This window comes from Sphaeramia orbicularis, chromosome 10 (assembly GCF_902148855.1).
Source record: "Sphaeramia orbicularis chromosome 10, fSphaOr1.1, whole genome shotgun sequence".
NCBI lineage: Eukaryota > Metazoa > Chordata > Actinopteri > Kurtiformes > Apogonidae > Sphaeramia > Sphaeramia orbicularis.
Window position 1 is genome coordinate 24,056,160 of NC_043966.1, and position 26,474 is coordinate 24,082,633.

A 26,474-nucleotide genomic window follows, 5' to 3' on the forward strand; every position below is an offset into this window, starting at 1 on the left:
TTCAAAGGTTATATGAAACTGAAAACTAAAGAAAAAGTGACTTTTTCAGCAAACTATATCGTTAAGTGAATGTGATAACAAGCGTCTACAACCACTGTCACTTGTCAAACCATGTGGGTTTTTAGTGGTGAATCAATGCTGTAGAAGATGACAGTGTTTCCATGTTCACTGAGAGTTTAAGGAAACATATCTGCTGCCACAGAAAACCTGAGAAACTACGTTTTATACAAATTATGTCATTCTGTTCATAGGATTAGTGGATCGAAAGTTGTTAAGCATCTCAAATCTAGAGATCTTTAGGTCTTGGTTTAATGTGTGTGCATGAATATAGAAATGTATATGCATCCAACATGAACACAATAGGACAAGGCAAAAATCCAAATGGAAAGAGAAAGAAAGGGAAAAATAAATAAATGAAATCCCTTCCCACTCGCTGCCATCAAGCAATGTAAGGTTAAATCTATCTAACCCAATAGAGATTTCATCCTCATAATAGTGTAGGAGAGTTATCAAGCCACACTTAGCAGCCTCACCTTTACGAAATTCGGAATTTGTCCAAAAAAAAAAAAAAAAAAAAGGGGGGGGGGGGGGTGTATTTCTTGAACTTCCTAACTGGAATATTGAAGCGAGTATTTTCACAAGTTTAAGGAAGACATAAGGTCTCTCAACCACTGTAATGTTAGTGGGAAGTGTGCACTCCACTTGAACCACCCAGCCTGACCAAGAGTGAGGCCAAATCCACAGTGTAACGCTTTTACGAACTTGATCGTACATTCTACTCAATCATGCCAAAAGGCGCAGTCAGAGGATTTGATTCTATTCTGACCCTTAAAAACAATGAAATTAATTTTTTAGTGTGCAGATGATAAACAGGATTAAAACTCAAGCTTTACTTATGAGTAGGAAAAGTCGGTTAGGATTTAAATAAACAATACTGGATGATTTAAATGAAGATTAGACACATTTGATCACTTTTGTTTTGACCTAAGCACCACCTGTATTTATACAACTCTAAATGAACTCCGCTTCTGGGGAACTAAAACATTGTGTTCCCTTTGTGTAGAGTTTCCATAACATTAAGTGAGTTGAAACCCGTCACAAAAATGGGAAGCTGTCTGTAATGATTTCAGCTTAAAAGGAACGGTTTCATTGTCCTGCTCTAAATATAGTGCACTCAGCAAATGCATGAGCAGTCAATCTTTTCTCCACTTGTAACATGTCCAGAAGAAATCCTCTAATGTTTATTTGGTGTTGAGCTTAACAAGAATTATTTTCCCAGAGTGTCTTTACCTGGAGAGATTAGAAATGAAAATAATCAGAATTTCAACAGACATACTTGAAAGCTTCAGAGGGCCTTGAGTTTGTTCAGGACAGAAGCGTGAGAGCTCAGCAAAAAAGTGAAAATCCCTTTTGTTGTGGTTGCTTTCTTCAGTGTTTGAATGTGCCTACGCTCAGCTGGTTCTGCCTTGGTACGTCGTCCCTGAACCTTGTGAAAACCAGCCTCTGCACCAGGTGCTCAGCAGGGAGTTTGACTTCGTAATTGACCGCATCATTGAGAGAGCCAAAGACTTTGATGTGTGCCAGGCCGTCGTGGGCTCAATTCGCATTTTGACCCAACACTTGCACAATGCGAAGCAAAGTGACAGGTGAGAACTTCTCTCTTTGAAAATACTCAGTTCCTGTCTGTGCTGCTCTGGATACCCTTTATGTTCAGTAAGTGTTTGAACTCTATAAATACCTCAGTAATTTTTAACACTTATGAATAATTTACCGCTCCTTTGTTGGATGAACCTGCAGTGACATTCTAATGATATTTTTCTTTTGCTTAATGGCATCTAAAAGCTGGTTCATCACATTAAATTCAAGATATGTAGTGAAAATGAGAAATGCATGGTGATAAACATCTCCTCTAATTGCTGGATTCACCTCTACTTCTCTGCTCCTGTTGTGTTTTCTGTTTTTCAGAGAGCTTCCATTCAGTTCCAGAGCTGAAGAGATGGCAGTCCTGCGAGAGTTTTCTGATGCACTTGTACGTAACCTTTTCTCAGAGACTCTCTGGGGCCAACAAGTCAACCGCTGTGCCTTAAATGAGATCGTTGCCTTAAAGGGTAAGGAACCATTAAATTCACTCCCTGCAGGAAGCGTCTTATATAAGGGCTAAGCCTCCCATGGCTACTTTTACTAATGTGAACTGTATGTAATCCCATATTATCAATGGCTCTACAGATCTTAGGATGTGATTTTTGGGTCCTTCTACAGGGATTTGGTTATTTTCTTATTTTTTTTACAAATGGATAAAATGGTTTATATGGTGGCAGTACTTCAGTGCATTCGATTATGACATTTTTCACCTCGCCCATTTGAACTAAGTGATTTTTTTTTTTTTTTTCACACGGCTGTTGAATTATCAGAATGTCCACAGTTCTGTAGTTTCCTTGATGAGGTGTTGGGATTTTTCAAAGACCTCATTCCTGATAAGAGGATTTTATTAATAGGTTTTTGCAAAGATTGCTCTTTTTAATGTTAGTGTTACTCATCTTTGATGATTTGAGAAAAGCAATTACTTATCTTTTCATTTATTTAATTAATTTACTTGACATTGGTGGTGCTCAGTAGAACAGAAATAACTGTCAATGTGCTGGAGTTACCCAATGAGACTAGAAGACATTCCTTCATCTTTAACATGAACATATGCCTAGAAGAAAATCCTGTAATGGATATTTGTGTTGCGTTTGATATGGATTATTTTTATAGGAAGATTAGAATTTTAAAAAAAGCTTGAACATTGTATTGCTGGTTAAAAACAGAACAAAGTAACACATCTATTAATAATCATGGTGCATAGCTTAAAACATTACAGATCTACCATTCAGAGCAAACCTGACAAACTCTACTCTAAAAAAAAAAAAAGAGCATTAAAAACCGAAAAGGCCTTATTAAAATTTTACACTGTGAAAGCCTTTTATGTTGACTTTGCAGCTGTATCAAAATGATCCCACCTGGTTTCAGGTTTTTTTCCGTGTGTTTACAGCCATAACAAACGAAGTGTGTAGGATTAGTACGCTGTCTGTTTTCCTCAGGGCTGGGGCTGCTGGTGACATGGCTGTCGGACCCTGACAACCTGAACCAGCTGGTGGTGAGCCAGCTCGACAGCGTGACCCCCAAAGGCTCTGTGGAGGAGCTGAGTGGATCAGACCCTGAACAAGCATCTCTGGCTTCACAGGAGGGCGAGGGCGAAGTGGAACGTGAGGGAGAGGGTAGCGAAGTGTGAGTGGCTGTCATCTTTAGCACCCCACTGCTTTGACCTACTCATGTTGAGCCTCAAAGCATAGACTGTAACGACCACCTTCTGTGTCTGAAATTAGAACTGACGGGGTATTGTTTGGTGGTTGGTTTTTGGATTTCTAGGAGCTTGGAGGGAGCTGTATTTTTATCCAACAACAGTATCAAGGGCAAAAAGAGAGGTATGTTTTGATTTCTAATACCTTTACAACTTCTTTTAAAATTCAGAGCTGTGAAGCTTCAACCTGCATGTGTTTATGATTTATTCAGATCAGCACAGATTAGTTTTTGAGGACAGATTTCAGATGGAGATGTCTTCAATTTTAGAGCAGCAGATGAATGTTCAGAGGTGTTAGAGAACAGAACAGCACACTTGCATAAAAACTTACACAACAGCTTGATGAACAACAACAACAACAGTGTGTTGTCAGTTACATGACATTATCATTTTCTTTACCAGCATATAATTAGTCCTCTGTTTATTTTGTTTTCTTGTCGAGACAGCCAATTACACAAACAGCAAGCTGAATGCCAAATAATTCCTTACCCGTCTTCAAGCTACTCATCTCTCTTTGTATTGCCAACAGTGCAACAGTAATGATCACTAAATAAAAATTGATTATGCCGAAATAATGAACCTTCTAATATAATAAGCATGCATATCCTTTGTATTGATTTGACAATACACAGTAGAAAAACATGCTCATTTGTTAATTTGTCATAATTTTAAGTTCTATTGAATTCACAAAGGACATGTAAACCAATTTGTTGAATTGTTAATCCATCATATACATCATAACATTGTGAGGCTATTACTAATCATGCTTAGTGCTTTGAGGCTTAATGATGTGAGCATTAAATCTGGTGCAGATTCAGTCACTGTAGGTTTGGGCATCAGGGTCAGGTTGTAATTTAAAATAAAACTGTATTTTTTTTTTCATTGTCAATAATATAATAGAGAGCGATAGAGGAGCTCAAATTCTTAAGGACTATGATAATAGTCAAAGTCCTGCCTTTTATAAATGTTTTAAGGAAATGTATCAAGTACTAGCAGCAAAATATTCATAAGGATGAAAAGTAAACAGTCAGAAAGTGAAAATTGGTTCTTTTAAATCCTGTCTGAATAGTCTGTGGTTTCTCACCTCATTAGATGTGACACCAACTCCTTTAATCCTTAAAGACTTAGAACTATTTTTGTGGTGACTTGCAAATTAAGTTCAGTCTCCACACATAACCTTTACCAAGTGATTCATCACCATTTATTACAATATTATTCTCTGCATTTTGTATTTTTCAGTGAAAATCGGGTATTTTCCTATATTTAATTTACAGATTATTTAGATGTTCATAAAATCTCAGAGCAAATTCAAAGGTTATTGTATCAAAACGAAGAAATCTAATGAAAAAGTCAGCAAAATCAGCAGTATGCAAAAGTCTTAAGTCGTCTTTAGCTTTGTTGTTTTTGCAGGGTTGTAATGTGCATGTGTCTTTTTTGTAGCAAGAAATATGCTGGGAATATGTGCACAGTACTGAAGCACATACAAAAGAATCAGAGCTTAACAGCTTCTGTAGGTAAAATCAGTACTTTGTGTGACCTCCATTCTGCTTCAGTTAAACTTCAGCTCTCTTGGGTCACCTGTCTGGGTGTTTTTTTAAAATAATCTTGTGTTATATTCTCCACCTTCAAAATGTTCCAGAGGACTTTGTGGTCTTTTATTCTTTTCTCTGTAAAAATGATCCCACATAACTTTTACAACGTTCATTGCAACCCTGAAAAAGCACCTAACCTGAATGCTTCCCAAGACTTTAACATAGTAGTATTTTATTGATTTGATGCAAAAACAAGCATCTACAACCACTGTCATTTGTCAAACTACTTGGGTTATGTTGGTGAGTCAATGCTGTGGAAGATGACAGTGTTTCCACATTCACTACTGAGCGTCAGTGTCCAGAGACAATTGATATCATGCACCTGAAAAGCTAAAGATTTAAGATTAGATGGTTTTGGCTGCTGTTATGGCTACCGAAGCCATATTCATACTTTAAGATGCAACAAATTCTGCCAAGTTATAGAAAAGCCTTAAAAGCTACCACTTATCATTATGCAGAGTTGTTGTAATTGAAACAATACTGTCTTGTCTTGCTGTATTGGTCTGGACTCGCAGAGTTTCAGAATATTCCAGGCTCAACCTTTGCAGGAAGTTGCAGGTTAAAGCTTGTTTCAGCATGAATCTTTGGTCTGAACTGGGCTGTAGAAGTTTAATTATTTTAGCTGATACAGTAACACGTAATCACAATTTTAATATTGTATGTGGAGCCATGTCTAACTGAGTTATTGATGTTTTTTTTATTCAGTCATTTTTAATTTTAGAGCTGCAGTTATCATCATTATTAGTTAAAGAGCAGATTATACCCTTGAGCAACAACCTCTTTGGTCATAAAATCTAGGAAATGTAGTGGAAAAGTTAAGAAATGTCTTGATTTTGCTTGTGTTGTTCAGCCATTAGTTGAAAGAAATGTTAAATCGCCACAAATGACTGAGTTTAGTCCATGACTTAATAAATATAGTGGATTAGAAACATTAAACTAGAAAAACGGAATTATCTTAAGTAGCTTCACTTAGTGGCCACAGTTTTTATGATGCAGAGAAGATTTATAATTCATTTTCTTATTTATTTTTGTCATATTGTCATCTAAAGCATTCTGTAACCTTTGCACTATATGTGTTTTCTTAGTACTGTATGCATAACAAACAATAGAAAATTAATACAAATATAGAAATCCATAAAAAGCCCATCAGAACACTTATAAGAACTGTTACAATGTCCCTGAATTTAACATGTAACTATTGTCATTTTTAGGCAAATTAAAAAAAGGATGGTACAAATTTGTGGATAAAATGAAGTCTAAAAAAGCCAAGAAGAAGAAGATGAAGCAGATGGAACAGGAGTTGGTGAGGAGGATCATGGTCATACAGGGTGACATGTCCAATGATGACGATGTGAGCAGTCGAGAGGGTTCCATCCACAGCCAGCAGGACTCTGACAGGGTGAGATGCCTCGTAACTCACTATATTAAACCGAAGATGACAATTTGTGAAGCATGAGAGATTCATTGTCGTTTTTTGGCCGATTAGGAGGACAGCGATCTGGAGAACTACTTGACAAGCGTCCAAGAGGACATGATGGAATTCAAGCTGTCGTATGAGATGTGGCGCGTCGGCCACTGGGCTGTCAGCATCCCTCATGTGAGTTATAAATATCAGTGACAGTGTGAAATGTCCTGAAGGCTTGTTATCCATCTGCCTCCTGAGACTCTGTAAAAGTCTGTCCTTGGGTGGTATGTTAATGTTTGAGCTGCAGTCTGAGTGGGAGCTGATTGTGTCACAGGCTGAGTGGGACAATGAGGAGCTGGTGTTCACAGTTCACCTGGAGGAAAAAGGCAGCCCTGAGAACCTGCAGTGGGACATCAGGAAATCCTACATGGATGTCATATACTTCTGCAACAGATGGCAGGTAAATGGCAAATTTAACACTGCTGTTTTGCTTTAATCTTCTGCTTTGAACCAAATTAAATCACCTTGAGTTTTTGGGCAACATTCAGTATTAAAGATGAATTATTTGACATTGATGTTAAGCAGGTGAAAACCAGCCTGCCAAACGTTCCAATCTGGCCCGTGAGATGAATTTGCAAAGTACAAAAATTACACTGAAGTCGTTAACGGTCAAGGATGTCAAAGTCATTTTAGCCCAATTTGATCTCCAGTCGACCAGACCAGTAAAATAATAACATAATCTATAAATAATGCCAATTCGAAATTCCAAACTCCAAATTTAACAATATTATCCTTGTTACTAAATGTTTTGTGCCTTTGTAGATCCACTGCAATCTGTAATGTACATGTACAAATGATACGTTGAGTGATTATATTGTTACTGGAAGAAATTTCAGGTCGTTCATGGTTGTTCATTTTATTCACTTTTTCTTTTGGGAGAGGATATTTTTTTAATGTTGATATTTTCATAATTTGATTTTACTTTTTTGCACTAAAACAAAGAGAAATTATGGAGTTGTCGTTTTTTAAAGTCATTATTTTACTGGTCCGGCCCACTTGAGATGAAATTGGGCTGTATGTAGCCCTTGAACCAAAATGAGTTTGACACCCATGCTTTATATTTTTAGTTAAAATTAGCAGACATACTGCCAGATACACCTAGTGAAGCAAAAAGAAACAATGGAGACATGATAATATACATAAATGCTCTTTGTAAGTTCAGAAATTATGGGTCTCATTATATTGTTGTATTTTAGCAGAAAACCACAGCAACATTGCATTATACATCAGATATCTGCAGCTATGCTGTCTAAGTAACTGTCTGGCATTGAAAAAAAGAGTAGACTGTTTATAAAGACGGATGTTGTGAGAGCGCTCCAGATTTCAAGTGTTTTATGTAGCGTCCATGTCAATGTACGGTCTATGGAAAAACCTAATTTCAGTCGACATCTTGTCAATACACTGGATACATCATGACTTGTTCCACCCAGGCTGTTGTAATTGAGTTTATTGCCAACACTGAATACAACTTCTGATGTAATTTTATTGAGACACACTTTGGCGTTACTCCTCGGTTCTCCCTTATGCCTCTCTCCTTGTCATAAACTAAAATGTCTATAAGCTAAATGACTATAAGAGTAAATATAGTATTTTGCAACATGGGTAATTTGTCACTTTAATGTTTCTCAGCTAACAATATATAAGTATATTTATAGTGATTCTTTTATATCCATCAGCAGTAACTATTTGATTAGAAACTTCAACCTACAGGAATTTGTCTGACGTGTTTTAAGAATCCTACAGACTTGATTTGATGTAATAAACTTGCAACACATGCAGACTGACAAAATCTACTGAATTTCAGGCCATGATTCAAGTAAAAGTGCAAGAATTAAATGTCACAAGTGAACATTATCTGCAATATAAGTGCAGGTAGACAATGTCGCTACACTAATGAATACCCTGTCACAATAGTGTTTTTTACACTCACCAGCCATTTTGTCCCTAGTATCAGGTGTACCTAATAAAGTGGCCAGTGAGGACATCTGCTGCTGTAATCCACCTGTTTCAATGTTTACCATGTGGATTCAGATGCTCTTATGCACGCCTTGGTTGTAACTAGTTGTTGTTTGAGTTTCTGTTGCCTCTCTGTCACCTTGAACTAGTCTGACCTCTGGTATAAACAAGGCATTTCACCCAGAGAACCACCACTCACTGGATGTTTTCTCTTGTTCAGACCCATTCTCTGTAATCCCTAGAGGTGGTTGTGAGTGAAAATCCTAGTCAATCAGCAGTTTCTGAAATTCTTACAACAGCAATCTGGCATCAAGAACCATGTCTACATGTCTAAATGCACTGAGTTGTTTCCATGTGATTGACATCAAGGATATTTATGTTACCAAGCACTTAAGCTGGTGTACCTAATGTAGTGGCCAGTTTGCGTATGTGAATGGAAATTGGATTGTGGAGCTGTTTTTTACTTGGGAAAAGAAGACAACCTGGGATGACAATTTTGCAAAGAAAGCTTGAGGTTAATAATTTTAGTGACATAAACACACCAGTCGAGTTGGTTAATGTGTCATTTCATGGTTCATTCCTATTGGTTGTTAAGAAGATGTAGGTCATAGCAGCTTCACACTGAGTTTTTAAGCCGTCTGTTTCGCCACAACCAAATATATAGTTATATTTTCTCTTATGTCATCTTGGACACGCCACAATCCCACAGTGTGAACTGGCTTTAGGGGAAATGTAAGGTCAGAGTTTTGGTGACTTCTATTCGTTTGGCTTGCAGTTTTGAAATTGAATGCTCTGAAAAAATATAGAAATGCAGTTTGGATATCACTGTTACAAAAGATTGATCAAACTGTGACTTTTCCATGTTTTTTAACCATGTTGTCCCCTTCAGTATAGTGTGAGGAGAGTTGAGTTGGAAGTGAAGGACATTCATTGAGGTCAATGGCTAAAAAAGTTATTTTGTGGTAAGACTCTATCAGTGTGTAGCGTCTTCATTAACACCAGACTGAAGTGAAGATGGGAAATAGGATAGGATCAGAGTCTGGGCGCTGGTGGTGATGGAGTTAAAGGTGGCAGGTGGTTGATTGAAACTTTTACTTGTCTCCCAGTGGGGATAGGGCAGCCGTGTGCTGTCTGAAATAGTGAGAAGCAGACAACAGCAGCTGAGCGTACGAAGCTGATAACACTGTTAGAGAAAGGTCTGGCAGACAAATAGTCAGAATGAATTGGACCTTTGAAGTAGTTCAGATATATGGCATTGCCTGATAGCCCAAACATGGCTATCTGGGCTTTAGGTTGTAAGTCAGTGTTGAATTAGACAGGCTACTGAACACTGTAACCCAGAACCACATTGATTTAGGGCTGGTGTGGGCTAGGACTGTCTTAAAATGTAACAATGATCATATTTGTCATCCTTATGTTATGTGAGAGCATTATAGCAACTCTGGCCTTGCAGAAATGAATAAATACAGTATAAAGCTTTTAATTTTGTTAATATCAAGTGTACACATGTAGATGTACCATTCACTCCTCAGGTATCTCAAACACTATTCTCCTGTCCAGTCTGCCTTAATTTTATTAATTTTTTTTAATTAATTTTTTTCAAATTTTTATTCAGAACAGTCTCATAACATATTGCACAGGACATCATTGGAAGAAAGTACACTGTTCTGTCTTTTTTTTTTTTTTTTTTTTTTTTTAAAGAAAAAAAAAGGGTGTCAGTATTGCTCACCGAAAGGAAAAAAAAAAGTAATTTGTGAATCTTTGTTACATAAACAATGTCATATAAACATAGACTTTGCAGTGCAATAACATGCAAGAACATAAATAGTAATAAAGATTATATATGCAAACAAACATATTTACATTTACTTACACATACTTACATTTATCTGCATGTATAAATGATTGTGGATGTGTCCATGAAGCACACGCATGCAAAAAAAAAAACAAGGTGTAATATAAACAAAGTAAATAAGTAAGTAACAGTTTGCTTTAATTTAATCCACAAATGGGTTTCTAAGAGATATTAGAGCCTTTTGTATGTGTGGGAGGATAGCAAAATGTTATCCAACCTTATCTTTGGTGGCAAATTTGTAAAAGTTTGGACTTATCGAGGACATTCTTGGATCTGAACATAGTAAAATCTGATAGAGGCAGCTTGGACATCTTAGAGCAGACATTAAAATCTCCAAATCTTCCATTAATACACAAGTCACTGATCTTAGAATTAATTCAGGCAGGAATGGATTCAGATCTGGTCACAAGCCACTTTGTGTCCAATAATTCACAACTTCAGCGTGCCCCACACCAACTGCCACACTTTACAACTGAGCCAGCATTCATTCTGCCCTCACCGCATCACTCCCACTCATCGGCCCACTATAACTCTGCTAACTATCTCCTCCACTTCCCCAGCCTTGTCCTGTATTAACAAAATTATCTTCTTTGCTCTGCTGGATTGTTTGTGGTTTTCTTGTTCAGATCGTTGCAGAGTATCACTCAAACAGAATCAGCACCAAGCTCAAATGTAGTTTTGTTTTTATAAATAACTGCATTCTATATTTCCATAAGAGGATAGATCACAGGAACCAGCTTTGGCTAATACTCATCACTGGGCTTATTTGAAGATTTGATGTTATTGTGGAGCATTTACATATTTGACTAACAAAAACATCAACACATTCATTACTGATGACAGCCAAAAAATAAATGAAAAATATACTTGCAGTCTATTTCCTGGTTAATATCACAAAAACAATTTTAATGAGATATTCAATCATTTCATTATTGACACTAACTAATAATAAATCAACTAACATATGAGTGGCCCATTTAGTTCATATACAAGTTAGTATCATGTATGCTAATATCACCAAACACACCAAACAATAGCAACAATATCATTAATATAAAATACATTGAACAATTTTTTCTTTCAACCATCAAATGAATTGTTCTTAACATTTAACATTTCCAAAGTGATTTATCACCATCTATTTTCATATGATCTGATAATTTTTCAGTGAAAATCCGGTATTTTCTTATATTTAATACTGATTATGTAGACGATCATAAAAGCTCAGAGTGAATTCAAAGGTTTTTATATTGAAACAGAGAAAACTGAAGAAAAAGTGACAATTTCTGCAAAATATATCATTAAGTGAACAAAAAAAGGAGCATCTACAACCACTGTTATTTGTCAAACTACATGGTAAATTAATGTTGCAGAAGATCACGGTGCACGGCCAGACTACAGAGCCTGTGGACATCCAAAAAAAAGACACATTTGATGCTACTGAGAAGCTGTGAAACTGCATTTTACCTGAATAATTTACATGTATTGATGTGATTAGGGGTTCAAAAGTTATTAAACATTTTAGATCAGTAGATCCTTTGGCCAGTGATGTCTGTTTAGGGCTTTGGGAGTTAAGATAAATAATTGACTCTTGGTGCAGTGCAGTGTCACTAGTTCACAGTCAATAAAATCACTTTTCCATCATGATTGTATATAGCCTACACTGATTTATAATTAGTATTAAAATAAATAATGAATAAATTGGCAACAGTTTATTCATTACAGCATGAAATTATCAGACAACTTAAACTAGGGCTTTGCCTTTTTTTTGACAATTAGTTTTATTTGTCATTTATCATTTTGTCATACAGAACATAAACAACAATTGGCAACATATAATAGTCACAGTCTAACAGTAATCATAATTTAGGTTACAGTTATGAAATAGCAATCAAGTTACCCAATTAATTTTTAGAGTAGCAGTTTATGTAGCATTTCACAGGACTGAGACAAACCGCACATTAATTGTTTTTAAAGAAACTAATCCATTTGTCCCATCTTATTATGTACAGTTCAGCTGGCAGCCTCAGTATAAATGTTAATCTCTCCATTTTGTGAACTTCATCAACAATTTTCAACCAGTCCTCCAGCACCGATGGATCGAGTTGAAGCCATTTATGTGTGATTGGGTTTTTTTGCTGCAGCATCAAAGATTTTTAGAAGGTATTTGGGTGCTTCTATTAAACTGGGTTCATTTTGGTACCTGGCACTTTGCCAGCTTTTTAGACCCAATAATAAAACAAAAATTTAGACATACCCCCCCCCCCCCCCCCCCCCCCCCAGGATGTACCTAATGATGACCTCAAATAAATGCAAAAAAAAATTATATTCTTGCTCTGAGCCATCCCAAAATTTTAATAAAATATTGGGGCCTAAAATAGGACCAATATTCGGACAGGAAAAGTTACCTAGGTGTCAGTGCATTTGATCTGGAATACATGGCTTGAAGTGGTCTTATATACCACTATAAATAAAAACACTGTGTTAAATTTGACAATCCTAGAAGTTTTTCTAATCCAGACACGCAGTTTTTTCATGAATCTCAGTCTCATTCCAGGTTTCGTGTGTAACCCATTGTTTCCACTCATGTTACATGCAGAACCTGCCCATTAAAACACAAATAAATAGTGAATGATTTTGCAGCAGCGGTCATTTTTGCCTCTCATAATTAGTTTGATTCTCAAAATGTACCTGTGAGAGACTAAAATGATATTCCACAAAATAGTAGTGCATAATTTTTGTGTCCTTTTTACCATGTTACATGCAGATTTTTTTTAATTAAAAATAATAGAAAAAAATTTTAAAATGTTTATCTGAAAAATAGTTTCTCTTTTATCTCAGTAAATATTTATTTGTAAAATAGACCTAAAGTGCTTCCAAATTTGCTTCATAACATTGGTCTCCATCTGGTTTGAATTTTTAGCCCCATGTCCTGTTTTTAGGGACCATTTTCATTGAAGCACCCTTTTATCACTTGTTGTCAAATCATGAGGAAGATCTCCTAACAATTGTGACAAAGTGGGTTGCTGTATTTTAAAATCCAGAATCTGTTTGACTTTTATTACAACATCTTTTCAAAAAGTAGTAATTTGCATACAAGACCAAAAAAGGTGGTGTGGTTTACCTCTGTGTCCCTGCAAACCCTCCAGCAAGTAGAAGCATTTAAGTTTCTACAAAACTGTTGTTTTGGCATTATAAAGAACCGTACTAAATTTTTCCAACTAAATTCTCACCAGTAGGCTGAGGAGGAGTTTCAAGTAGTGGATTCAAGCATATTGTCCCATTGTTTACATGAAATAAAAGAATTCCATTCTTTTTTTACTATAGTCTGTTGAGTGTCCTTTGCCTTTCAAAGGGCCCTGATAGAGCTTAGAAATAGTAGACTTACATTGCTTAGAGTAAATTTGTGAGACTTGTTGAAGTATCTCATTGGGGTCTGAAACATTTTCAGTATGTTTTAAGAGAGATATTTTCATAATTGTAAATACGAGGCTTTGCTTTTTATTGAGAACCAGTGAAGTTACTTTATGTTACTTTTTGCCTCATCTGATCAGTGTCTATAGACATCAGAGATTCAAGTATTTAGAACGAATACTGTCCGATAAGGATTGGAGACTGATCAATTGAGCTCCCATAGCTGGAGCTGATGAAGAGACTCAATCAGTGGTGAAGAGCAGACGTTTGCCAAAGGGGGAAACAGCCTGAACGAGAGCAAAGGGATGTTTTTTATTGAACTCAGGCCAAAGCTTCATTAAAATCAAACTGAGTCCAGATGTTTTCATCTCTCGCTCTGTTGCAATATGAAGTGTAAGCAACAATTATGGAAAGACTTGCAGCATCCTAGATCTCCACTTTGTACATATTAACATCACCCACATTTTTTACAAGTGAAAGGACAAGTACAAATCTGGCATTCACTTCGTCACACTCTTGTGTTTGGCTTTATTTTACGAATCCACTGAACTACATCTGATGTTTTTTTTATTACTATTTTTCATCGGTCTCACTAAAATAAACACTTAAATGACTGACATAATGTTTGTGTTGCACACAAGATAGCTATCATCCGAAGGAACTGGTTACAAATAAATAATTCTTGTCATGAAACATTTTTCCAGGAGTAATTGCAGTCACCATTTCATCTTATCTCTCGTTGGTGCATAATTTAGAAAATGCTTGTCAGGATGAGTGTAAGTGGGTGGGAAGGAGAGTGTGTCCTCTGAGTAAAATGTAATTTCTTTTCAGACTGAGCCAACAATACTGAATTTTAAAGACAAGGTTTTTATTGGAAAACATAAGTTGAAATTGGTCTATTATGTCATGTTTGAATAATGATGATAAACATTTATATTACAAATAACATAGCATAAATATCAGCATTAAACCTAAAAGACGAATAAAATAACAAAAAAGTAGGGCTGGTTTTTTTACATCTCAAAATCTCATGCTTCCATGTTGTGCATTATTTGTGGTAGATATTATTTGCTAAACTTGGGAGAGGAAATGAAGTACTTGTCAAGGGCTGAGTTATAGAAGAATCTGTGGTTTTATAATAAAATGTAGTGAAATGTTTTAACATTACAGTCTGGTTTTGGAATCTTGTAACCCCATGAGAGACGAGCATTATGCGTGTCACAAATAAAGAATTTATCCATTATATTCTGGTTAAAGGCATTACTTAACCACAGCTTTGTCTTGAAACTTGTGTGTTACAAAATGTGATTAGATACAGTACTGTGCAAAAATTTTAGGTGGCCTTTAGATTTGTTGTTTTTGCAGTGTTGAAATGAACATGCATATTTATTTCTCAGTCTCTTTTCTTCAGATACAACAAGAAAATACAGGAAATATGTGCACAGCCTTAAAAGACACACAAAAAAACAGAACTAAATGGGTTCTAAAGGTTAAAGTCAGTATTTAGTGTGACCTCTGACCCCATGACAACAAACAGCAGAAACCGTTAGAAACATCTGGCATGTGTTGAATGAAACTTGGAATAAAAAAAATCACATGCTGTCCATACTACAGTAAAGTATATACAGCAGTAAAAACATACGTTTCAGTGAAAATAAAGAACAGCTTCAATAAACCAAAGTGGTCATATTTAGTATGACCTTCCTTTTACACTTAATGTCTTTAATCCTTTTGTTCAGACAATATGAAATTTTTGGCATTCACTTCCAGATTTTTTTTATTCCAGATTTCATTTTACACATGCCAGATGTTTCTAATGGTTTCTGCTGCTTCTTGTCATGGGGTCAAGGGTCACACTAAATATTGACTTTAACCTTTAGAACCCATTTAGTTCCATTTCTCATGTGTCTTTTAAGGCTGTGCACATATTTCCTGTATTTTCTTGCTGTATCTGAAGAAAAGGGACTGAGAAACAAATATGCTTGTTCATTTCAAAGCTGCAAAAACAACAAATCTAAAGGATGCCTAAAGCTTTTGCACAGTAGTGTACATATGGACATGGTTTTTATATTATTGTCAGATAATTACAGATGATTACATCTTGGAGCTCTTTTATTATCCTGCCCCTGAAGAGGAGGCAAGGGGTGTTGTTTTTGGTTCAGTTTATTTGTTTAACACTCTAGCAACAAAACTATTGGTTGAAGTCATACCAAATTTGATCATAGATTGCCAGTGACCCAGAATAGATCTCATTACATTTTGGGAAAAGTAGGTCAAAGTTACCATTTTTTTAATGAATTCTTAAAATCTTTTTTTTCCCCATTTACTTACAATTGGCAAAATTTCAAATGTTTGGAGCTGCAAAACTATTGGGTGAATTCATACCAAATTGACTCTAAAGATTGCCAGTGACCCAGAATGGATCTCATTACATTTTGGGAACAGTAGGTCAAAGTTAAAATTTTTAATGAATTTTTAAAATCTTCCCATTTACATATTTTGCCCATTATTTAATGGGTAAAATATGTGTGATGGGCGGGGGTTGTTGTGCCTGGTACCACTTGTTTACTCTGTCTGTTGTCTGCAGGATTCGACCAGCTTGCCCAACATCTTGGTCCTTGAAGAAAACGAGGTCAACGATGAGGTTAAAGAGGAAGCTCGAGCATCAGTGGAGCGCTTTCTGCAGGTGGACGACAGCAGGAACATCTAAGTGTGTTGACAGATAAACACTTGCAGTTTCTTCACTCAGTATTGTATTGCTTTCTTTTCTAGGAGTTGGTCTCTGATAATCTGATCGGCCACACTCAACCGGTGTTTCAGTTTCTCTGTCCTCTTGACACGTTGCTAAATGAGGAGCAGAATTATGGAGGAGTGTGGGGCATTCTCAGTGGCTTGGCCTATTTCCTGACACCAGGTCATGAAGAAGAAGAGGTAAAACTGGATGTATACAGTAGTTTCTCATGTTAACATCTGGAGTGGAAAGAAGACTATATTCTGTTTTATGTCTGACAAATTCCATTGTAAAAAGGCTAAAAATCAACAATGCTTACATGCAGACTGATGGAGCTCTTCTATCATAAAACACAATACTCCCACTGACTTACATTTGATAAAATATGTCCAGATATTTCACTGTAAGAAAAGTGTACACATGAATCCACTTGGCTTGACAGGAACGTCAGTCATGTGTTTTGAAAGTATGTGTCAAGTGAAATATCACCTCAGTTGTGGATAATTCCATGTTAACCAAAAGTGAATGTTACTTTTGTCATGTTCATATTATCCATTGCATTTTCAGAGCACTACAGAAGATACATGTGTTGTTTTTTCTGTATTTACAAGTGCATCAGTATCCCTGTCATGAGGATTACCTGGGGATATGATGTTTACATGAAACTCAGAGAAATCTACTTGCTTGTGCCCCCAGATATATTTATTTATATGTATATAGTAAATACTTGTAATGTGGGTACAGAATATTGTACAATGTTAGTGCAGGTACTTGTAATGTTTATGACACAAATCAAAACTAAATTAAATTTGACATTCATGTAACGGAACTCAAATGAATTTGACTAGACAATATATCAACAAATTCAATTACATTTTATTGAACAATGTTGTAGAATCAATATTAATGCTTTCTCTGGAGATATTTAGTCCTCAAAAATTGAAAATGTGAATAAATTTAATGTGTTATACTATAATGTAAACAATTTATTCATTGTGAATTGTCATTTCTCCAATAACTGCTTTACAGTGGTGCCTTATTATAATAATTTTTATTATTCAAAAAATAATGCACACAGACACGTCCCCTAGTGGTGTTTGTTTGTAGTGGCTTTCATTGATTTTGCATGTGTATGGTTTTAATTAAAACTGTTTTGTTTAATGTTGCCACATTGCACAGCCCTGCCTTTAATCTTTTCATCACAAAAAGACAAATTTCCAGAGGTGAAACTTCTTGGTTGCTGCCATTGTTTGTGTCTTTGTCTCTTCACTTGGCCAAATCTGCCTGTTCTCCCTATGAAACTGGTCTTTGCCAGGCTGACACTGTAAAGACAAACTGTTCTTAATGTCTTTCTTGATAAAATAAAGGTTATAAACACATGCCTGTCTGGACAGGTAGTCGAAAGCGAACAGGTGTGTACATAAAACAGAATCCTGGTTTCCTTCGGAGTAAACCAAACTGGGATAAGAGCTTATCCAGGCATGATGTTTACACAAACATAAACCTCATCCTTAGAAAACCTAATCTTTACCACGATAACTGTTCACCCTAACATCATGAGTCTAAGTAAACACAGATGTTTACAGCTCTCATACCCTGCTCTTTTTTTTTTTTTTTTTGCAGAGTTGTAGCCCTCAGACAGAAGCCCCGAAAAGCCCTGTGATACGATCTCCAGAATCAACAACACCACCTTCAGAAAGCCCTGGTGCCTCTACTGAAAATGTCAGTGAGTTTACTGCTGCTTCTTTACCAACTATTATCATCTCCCAGTTTGAATCATCTGAAGAACCACATAAAGAAGAAGAAGATGAAGAGGAAAAGGAGTCACAATCTTCCATTAACTCTTTTCAGGATAAAACAGAGGACTCTGATAACCCCTTAACCTCTCACTTTAAAATGCTCTTTAGAGGACTGAGCCGGTCCAGGTCACAGGAGTCTCTGTCAAAAACCACCAGTGTCGAAGACCTGAGTAAATCAGACTCTACCCCTCACTGCAGCCACAACGGAGGCACGCAGACAGAAAGCACAGATGTTCCCTCACAGCATCCACCGTGGTGGAACAAAAAAGAGAAATTGAGCTTCAAAGTGTCGGGTGCAGCGAGCAAGACCAAAGGGAAGGACCAAGGCACTTTACCCAGAGGAGAGGAGTCCCAGTGCCAGAGGAGCCAAGCCAACTGGGAGCAACTGGAAACTACTAAAGCCATATTTGATCTACTCAAAGAAATATCAGGTTTGTTTTGTGCATTTTTCACAGTCAGCTGTCAACCTTGAGCTGGAATCACATTCATGTTTTACTTTCTTTTAAGCACAATGAACCTTTTCATCCAGATTAATCTGCTTTTCTCTTCATGTGAATGTAACTTCTTTTATTAGGGAAAAAGTAAAGCTGCAGGGACTTGAAACTTATCAGAGAAAAATAAATCCTCCACATTTGTCTTTATTCAACCTCACATTGCATTAAAGGTGAAGATGGTTTTGTGTTCTTTGTCATGCATTCACATGTTTGTCAAAAGACACTGACAGATAGAGGGCAAAGCAGCATTTGATTCAGGTAAAGAAACTCACCAGACTAAACAAAAACTACAAAGAGAGAACTGTCATTGTAGGAGTTTTATCAGTTTGAAAGGTCTGTCACTCATCCAAGGTGATATCTGAAGTTTTATCACGACTGGTTTGTTCTGACATTTTGTTCTTTATCTAAAAATGTTTGGAGGATTTGTCAGATAATCTACTGAACTACATCACTGAGTAATGATGAAAAAATGAAATGAGGATGATGAAATTATCGGATCACTGTGATGGATTATCTCCTGTAATGTAATTTTAGATACAAAACAATTAAAAAGATGAAGAGCTATTCGGGAAAATGATGGTAATTGCAAGTGTATAGTAAATATAAAAGTGAAAAGGTACCGTGCTTTGATCCTTTCATAAGATGACCTTCAAAGCCTAATGTCCATTTCTCTTATTTTTACAGGGAACTCCATCCTGATAAACATATTTGATGCCATTTTGAAACCGGTTATGCCTATCTTAAAGAAGTAAGTTTGGGTCTGCTAACACTTTTTTCTCTTGATAGAGTAGTGTTCCATCATGGGTTTAGTTTAGGTAATTTAAAATTTCACTAAATAGGAGAAGTTCTATCTACAGTTTTCCTCAGGTATCGCTAATGTATTCAGATGTCTTGGTTTATTATGTGTTGTTTATAGTCTTGAAGTTGGTGTTAGAAACAGCAAAAATGACAAGAAAAGGGAGCAACTTTGACAAGAGCCAAATAACTGGGCCAGAGAATGTCCAAATCTTGTTATTCATTCCCAATGTAAAGTGATTAGTACCTACCAAAAGTGGACTAAAGAACAACAACCAGATCTCAACCAGTTGTATTGGAGCAGAACATTATTACCACCTGTCTAATATTGTTTAGATCTCTCTTTTTCCACAAAAATAGCTCTGACCAGATCAGATATATTTGTCCAACACCTCCCACAGATGCTCAGTTGTCCTGATATTGGGTTGTGTTTTTAGCCCATTCTTAGTCGGTACTAATCACCGCAGACCAGGAACAAACAACAAGACCTGCAGTTGTGGAGATGCTCTGACCCAGTCATCACTGTTCCAAGAAGGAATATGACACAAGTCACTCAGTTCCTTACATTGAACATTTTGCTGCCTCTAACACCTCAGCTTCAAGGACTGAATGTTCACTTGCTGCCTAATATATCCAACCCAGTGAAAGGAACTGCTCTAATGAAATAATCAATATTATTACCACTTCTCCTGTCAGTGGCCAGGATGTTATGGCTGATTAATCTATAGATGTATATGAGTTTTTTTTGATGATTCGTGTGCATTTTCTTTACACAAAGCAATTATAGACATGCGTTAATCAGGGAATTATGGCATCTTTCTGTAATACCCTTTTAAAAAATCATTACTTTGGAAGGCATTAAAAGAAGTCTCCATTTTAGTAACCAGAATCACTCTTAATGTGTGGTCAATGGGCCCAAAGAGCAAGAAAATGTCTGTTTTGCACAATATGTGTGGACAATGCATTAATTTTCCTCATTTCACTATGTTAGGGATGTTTCTGTGTCGACTTATAAACAGTGAATTTTTGCCTTCAGCCAATAGCACCACATCACATCATGTACATGCGGACCAGAATAAATGTGAAGTTACTCTGGTTAATCCTGTTCTTATCATTCACTGTACAATTTAATGTGGTGGTGTTCCGTCTGAGAGAAAGGGCAAATGACACACATATCTTGGCCTGTCACACAGCTGTGTTCTTCTGATTTTCCCTCTAGAACCTGCCTGTAGACTTATGTGATATTTGGCATGTTGTTATATGATTTAAATTATAACTGCAGTCAGGTAATAATGTTCGATTTTTCTCTTTTACATCTTTTTTTCTCTGTATCACATGTCACTTTCCCTCTCTTCTCTCACTTCTCCCTCTTTTGCCGAACCAGGGTCTTGTCTCTTTACAGACACAAGTGAGACATGTTGCGTAGTTTACATTTTAATGCTATTCTTAAGACTTTAAACCAGGGGTCACCAATCCTGGTCCTCGAGGGCTGGTATTGTGTATGCTTTAAGATATTTCCCTCTTCCAACACACCTGATTCAAATGATAAGCCAATTATCAAGCTCCGCAGAAACCTGATAACCATCAGGTATGTTGGAAGAGGGAAATATCTAAAACATGCAGGATACCAGCCCTCGAGGACCAGGATTGGTGACCCCTGCTTTAAACCACTGACTCCTTTTTTTTTTATGAAAGTGACTAAGGATTAATCTGCTGTTAAAATAATAGCAGATTACTAGACTCTGTGTCTCTTGGTGTGTCAATTACTGTGTGTGATGGAGTGTTTTCTGCCCTTTAGGAAAGTGAACTCTTTCTTGAACAAGGTTAATCCAACAGAGGAGCAGATGGCTGCATACATCGACACTCTGAGAAACAAACAGTGGCCTGAGAGTCCACCATCAGCTCCGTCACCTCCTCGCACAGATGAAGACAAAAATCAGAGCAGGGAACGAGCGCACAGCCTCATCAGTGCCCGATGTAATCCATATGGCCTCACACTTGAATAGGAAATGTTCTCGTGTAAAATTTGTGTAAAACTTTTGTTATGCTCTTTCTGCAGATTCAAATGTTCTCATCTTAAAGAAGACTGATATGGACGCTGTTTTCAATCTTTTCCAGGATAGTGAAGAAAATAAAACTCTGGTATATGTGAGTAGCTCAGCTTTACTCTGTCTCTCTAGTCTACTTTTCATGTTAATATTTAATTTAATGCTGTAAAACTGTGTTCTTGTTCTCTTACTGCTTTTTTGACAGATGCTCCTGTCATTCCTACTCAGGGAATTTCTCCCCAATGAGCATTTCGTAAATGTGAGCGTTGCTGCCCTCCAGAAAGTGACCAACATCTGATCTGTGAATCATGTTTTTAATGGTACCTTTTACATTTAGATTATGTACTAAATGTTTTAAATGCCTTAAAATATTTGCCAACATTTGTGTATTAAATGAAGGCAAAGCGCCTTTACTGCAGTTTTTACCTCAAACATATCAATCATGCTGTGAATATTCCTTCAGTTTTTACTTTGCATAGATTATTTTCTTATTTTATCCCCATTCATTTATTGATGTGATTAATCCTGGTTTATTCCAGTGTGAAATTAAAACATCAGCGCTGGCTTTGAATATAAACTCAGAGGAGCCATGTTTGACTTTGGCCTTTTTAAGTTTAATGAATGAATTTCCAAAAATATGTTTGTCACTTTGAGCACTTTTTATACGGTGAGAGTGTTTCTATTCAGGTTGATTTGATAATTTGATGAGTGTTTTATATGTCAAAAATATTGTTAACACGGTTAATAATCACTTAATTAAATATGTCAAAACATAGACATACTCACTATCAAAGCGCACTTAGTCATGTTGTGTAATGTCAAATGATTTGAATTTGTTCCAAATAAATTATTTTAATAGAATATTTTTTGGCTTCTTGCATTTAGAGTGAGTCAGTGAAATATGTTTGCACTTGATATTAGATGTAAATGAGTTGCTGATGCCAGCAGCTTATTTATTCTGAGCAATGTTTTACTAAACGTTATACAAGTACATCCTCCAAAGGAAATTCTGTTGACGTGTGGGATGCATTCAAATTATTACTTTAATCATAGCATTAAACTCAGATGTCTTTAATGATAAACATTCAGTTGATGTTTTTCTGCTGCACCTCAGAGTTGTCCTGAAATCTGAAAATGTTAAACTTAAATTTTGTCAGAGAAAAAGTACAAAATTTAAAACTTCTGCTACTAATTTGAAGTTTTGTTTTGTTTTGTTTTTTCCCCCGCCATAAGCCCTCATGAAAAATGCCTTCTCTGATGTTCTTGGTGTTTCATTATGGAAGTATAACAGACTTAATTAGAGGATTATTCTGGTCCAGGTCACAGGAGAGAGATTATCATGCAGCATAACGACATGAATCCATATTTTATTCTCTTTGGTACCTGGAGCCAGGTAACACCGCAATGAATAAAACACTGATTTCTGGAGTGAAAATGGTGAATCCTACTTGATCCTATTAGCAACTGAAGACGACAACTTGTTAACATAATTTGAAAAAGACAAGATAAAAAATGTGTTCATGAAGGTGAGCAGTGATGTTGCACTCTCTTAAACCTGCTGTGGTTCAGTCTTTTCAGGCTGACATTGGTTGTCTAATACCTTTGAACTCTCAAGCATTTGTTTTAAACTTTGGAGGACGTGCCAGATTTTCCAAATGTACCACATATATTACATCAAAATGATCCACTTGAAATTGAAGTTATCATTTGGTGCAGCCATTTGCAACACTGGGAATTTAAGATGTTAAATATTTAACTCAGTCGAGTGGGTTGGTACAGATATTTAAAGTGATGCTCAGGGAAATGGAAATTGGAAACTAAAAACACGTATAACACATTTCCTTATCCAAGTGCACTGATCTGCTGATAAAGAGCATCCTGCAGTAAATGGACCTGTAAGTGGTGATAAGATGATTCTTTTCGTGCTACACCCCAGTATTTCTCAGACATGATGGTGAACTATGAGTCAGTCTGAGCCTCAAGGTGGTCAGGATCAAGCCACCTGGTTATGCCCCTGGTCTCCACAAATACAAGGCAAAGTGCTCAAAGTAGTCTATGCAAACACAACATTGTGATAACAATATAGATGGTGTTGTAATAATGACAGAATATACATTTTTGAGAATAATTATAGATAGTAAATTAACCTGGAAAGCTCGCATCAGACACATGCAAGGTAAACTGTCAAAAAATATCTTCATAATAAACAAAGCACAGTATTTTCTAGATTATAATGCTCTCTACATGTTGTTTTGGTGTCATGTGTTGCTGTATTTAACTTATGGTATTGTAATATGGAGTAACACCTATAAGAGTTGACTGCATCCCCTCTTCAAACTTCAAAAACGAGCAGTTCGGATTATTCTCAAGGCTGGTTATTTCATTTATTCATTATGGGTTTTTTATTATTTTTTTGAATATTAAAAAAAGAAGGGAAAAAAGTAAAAGAAAAAAAAAAAAAAACATTAAAAAAGGAGTGGGATGAAGTACAACTTATATACTCCCGCCCCCTTACCCCATCTTTTTCCAGTGATCACAAAGTCCCATGTCAGTTCCCTAAAATAACTTAACAAATCTTACACATGCCAAAACAAATTCTAAACAATCCTGCACAAAACACAAAATCATTATACATATCAAAAATAAACTCTGTCCATATCATAACTGCTTTTCATAACAGTGTTTGACATATCATACTAATATTTTTTTTTCCTGAATTCTAAACTATTAAAGCTCCCTGATTTAGTCAATTTCTATAATGCACAAATCTTATACAAAGCAAGTCAACAAACATTACCGGCTAACATTCAAAAGTGTTTCACTGAATGAGAAGGAGGTTGCAACTTAAGGGGATGTGGTAACTTTAAGGTCAAAGCTTTGAGAACCAGCAGGAAAAGCTTGTGTGTGTCTGTGTGTGGGGAACAGTTTAGGGGTTCAACTAAAGCAATGCTATACAGCAGTTTATATTATATTTACACTTTTCTTTTAAACTATTTTTACACTACGCACCACAGTAGAGTTGTCTTCTTAATTTTGTTGTACATATGTATAATGACAATAAAGGTATTCTATTCTATTCTATTCTATTCTATTCTGGTCTATTCTAGTCTATTCTATTTAAATCAAAATATAAGGAAATGGTCTTAAAACAATATATAGATGACGGGCTTTGAAGGACATTTGGTGTTTCTTCTCGTGTGTGTGTTTTGCTTTGATTTTTTTCTCTTATATTTTTTACTTTAGTCATTGTCATTATTTACTAATGTATGTTTACGACTAGTTTCTCTGATATAACTGCAACCATACAATTTAAAAGTTAAACTGGGGGTGGGAGTAAATATATTTCACTTCTTCTCACTACCTTTTAGCTATTAGAGTTGTACATTAATAGTGAATTATTGTATAGTTGTGCATATTTGTGCGCACGTTATGATGTGTATATATAATATGTGGATGTTATACTATTTCTGTCTTACTGTGAAATTGAAACAACACTTTACATAGAGTGCACAAGGTCGAAATAAACCAATCAATCAATCATGATCACTGACAGGCAAAGTGGTGTTAATGTTGATTATCTCATTACAATGGGACCTGTCAGTGGGTGGGATATATTAGGCAGCAAGTGAACATGAAGACCTTGAAGTTGATGTGTTAGAAACACAAAAAAGATGATAGGCACCAACCACTGCAGACCAGGCGCAAGCAACGCCTACGGTGGATAGCCCTAATGTGGGACATTTTTTGTATTTCGGACTTCTGTAGTATATTATAATGTTAAGCCAACATGGTAATGTAATAATAATATATAATGCAAAGCTTAAGTGTCCCACATTAGGAATATTCACCCTAAAGCTGTGGAGATGCTCTGACCCACTCATCACCATTACAACATGGACCTGGTCAAAGTCACTCAGTTCCTTTCGGTGATCATTTTGCTGCTTCCAACACATCAGCTTCAAGGACTAAATGTTTACTTTCTGTCTAATACATCCAACCCAGTGGAATGTGCCGTTGTAGTGAAATAATCAGAACTATTACCACTTTTCCTGTCGGTTAGTGCTTTAACATAATGGAATGTTACCATGGAAACCATAGCTCAGACTGAATTCATCAGCTGTTCGCTTATTCACCACTGTTGCCATAGTCCTGGGTCTGTCGTCAGTGTTGCAAAAGAAGGTGAAGAACAATTCCCAGCAGACTGTAAAGGAGTTTGTCCTTGTCTACCCTCTCTGCAATGTTTCATGAAAATCGGTACACTCGTTTTTTGCGAAGTTAAACAATTTTAAGTAATTTAATACCATGCTTTCAAACAGAATATTAAAGATCTAACGCTTTGTGTGGGTGTCATACAAAAAAGAGCAAAACCAGCCTGCCAAAAGTCCAATCGTGGGATGAATTTGTGAGATGCAAAAATTTCACTGAAGATATTCACAATTAAGGGCGTTGAAATCATTGTAGTTCAGGGGCCACATACAGCCCAATTTGATCTCAAGTGGTCGGCCCAGTAAAATACTGTCATGAGAACCTATAAATATCGACGACTCCAAATTTTTGTCTTTGTTATAGTGTTAAATTTTTTTTACATTTACAAACTATCCTTTCACAAAAAATGAGAATAACCTGAATAAATATGAAGAACCTGAAATGTATTAAGAGAAGTGCAATATTGACAATATTTTGCTTGATACTAAAGGTTTTGTGCCTTAGTAAAAGGGCCTGACCAAGCGAGTAACAGTGAGAAAGCACTGTGCAGCAATACTAATCATTCCATATCTGTTTTTAAAAATGAATTTAGCAGCAACCATAATAGCTCAAATTGTAGGTCTAAGCAAGTACTTTTACATACTATTAAGGAGTAATAACCAAATATTTAATAAAAACATGAATTTATTATCATTGGCAAAGTTATGGAGTGAGGAAAAATATATAGCAATTATTCAAGGTTTGGAAAAAATACCCCAAACTGTTCTTCAAGGAAAGAG

The 26,474-nt window shown here is 36.1% G+C and overlaps 1 protein-coding gene across 1 annotated transcript in view; it reads left to right on the plus strand.

The window, feature by feature from the left end:
* LOC115427677 (uncharacterized) overlaps window positions 1-23,975 on the plus strand; it is a 28,301-nt gene extending 4,326 nt beyond the window's left edge. Inside the window, exons 3-16 of the mRNA XM_030146321.1 lie at window positions 1,433-1,646; window positions 1,966-2,108; window positions 3,081-3,267; window positions 3,409-3,464; window positions 6,144-6,331; window positions 6,419-6,529; window positions 6,672-6,797; window positions 16,210-16,308; window positions 16,395-16,553; window positions 17,977-18,583; window positions 19,331-19,394; window positions 21,240-21,418; window positions 21,501-21,589; window positions 21,695-23,975. Of these exons, the coding sequence (XP_030002181.1) occupies window positions 1,433-1,646; window positions 1,966-2,108; window positions 3,081-3,267; window positions 3,409-3,464; window positions 6,144-6,331; window positions 6,419-6,529; window positions 6,672-6,797; window positions 16,210-16,308; window positions 16,395-16,553; window positions 17,977-18,583; window positions 19,331-19,394; window positions 21,240-21,418; window positions 21,501-21,589; window positions 21,695-21,787 (2,315 nt within the window). The 3' untranslated portion in view covers window positions 21,788-23,975. The remainder of the gene's footprint in view (window positions 1-1,432; window positions 1,647-1,965; window positions 2,109-3,080; window positions 3,268-3,408; window positions 3,465-6,143; window positions 6,332-6,418; window positions 6,530-6,671; window positions 6,798-16,209; window positions 16,309-16,394; window positions 16,554-17,976; window positions 18,584-19,330; window positions 19,395-21,239; window positions 21,419-21,500; window positions 21,590-21,694) is intronic.
* Window positions 23,976-26,474: the final 2,499 nt, after the last annotated feature.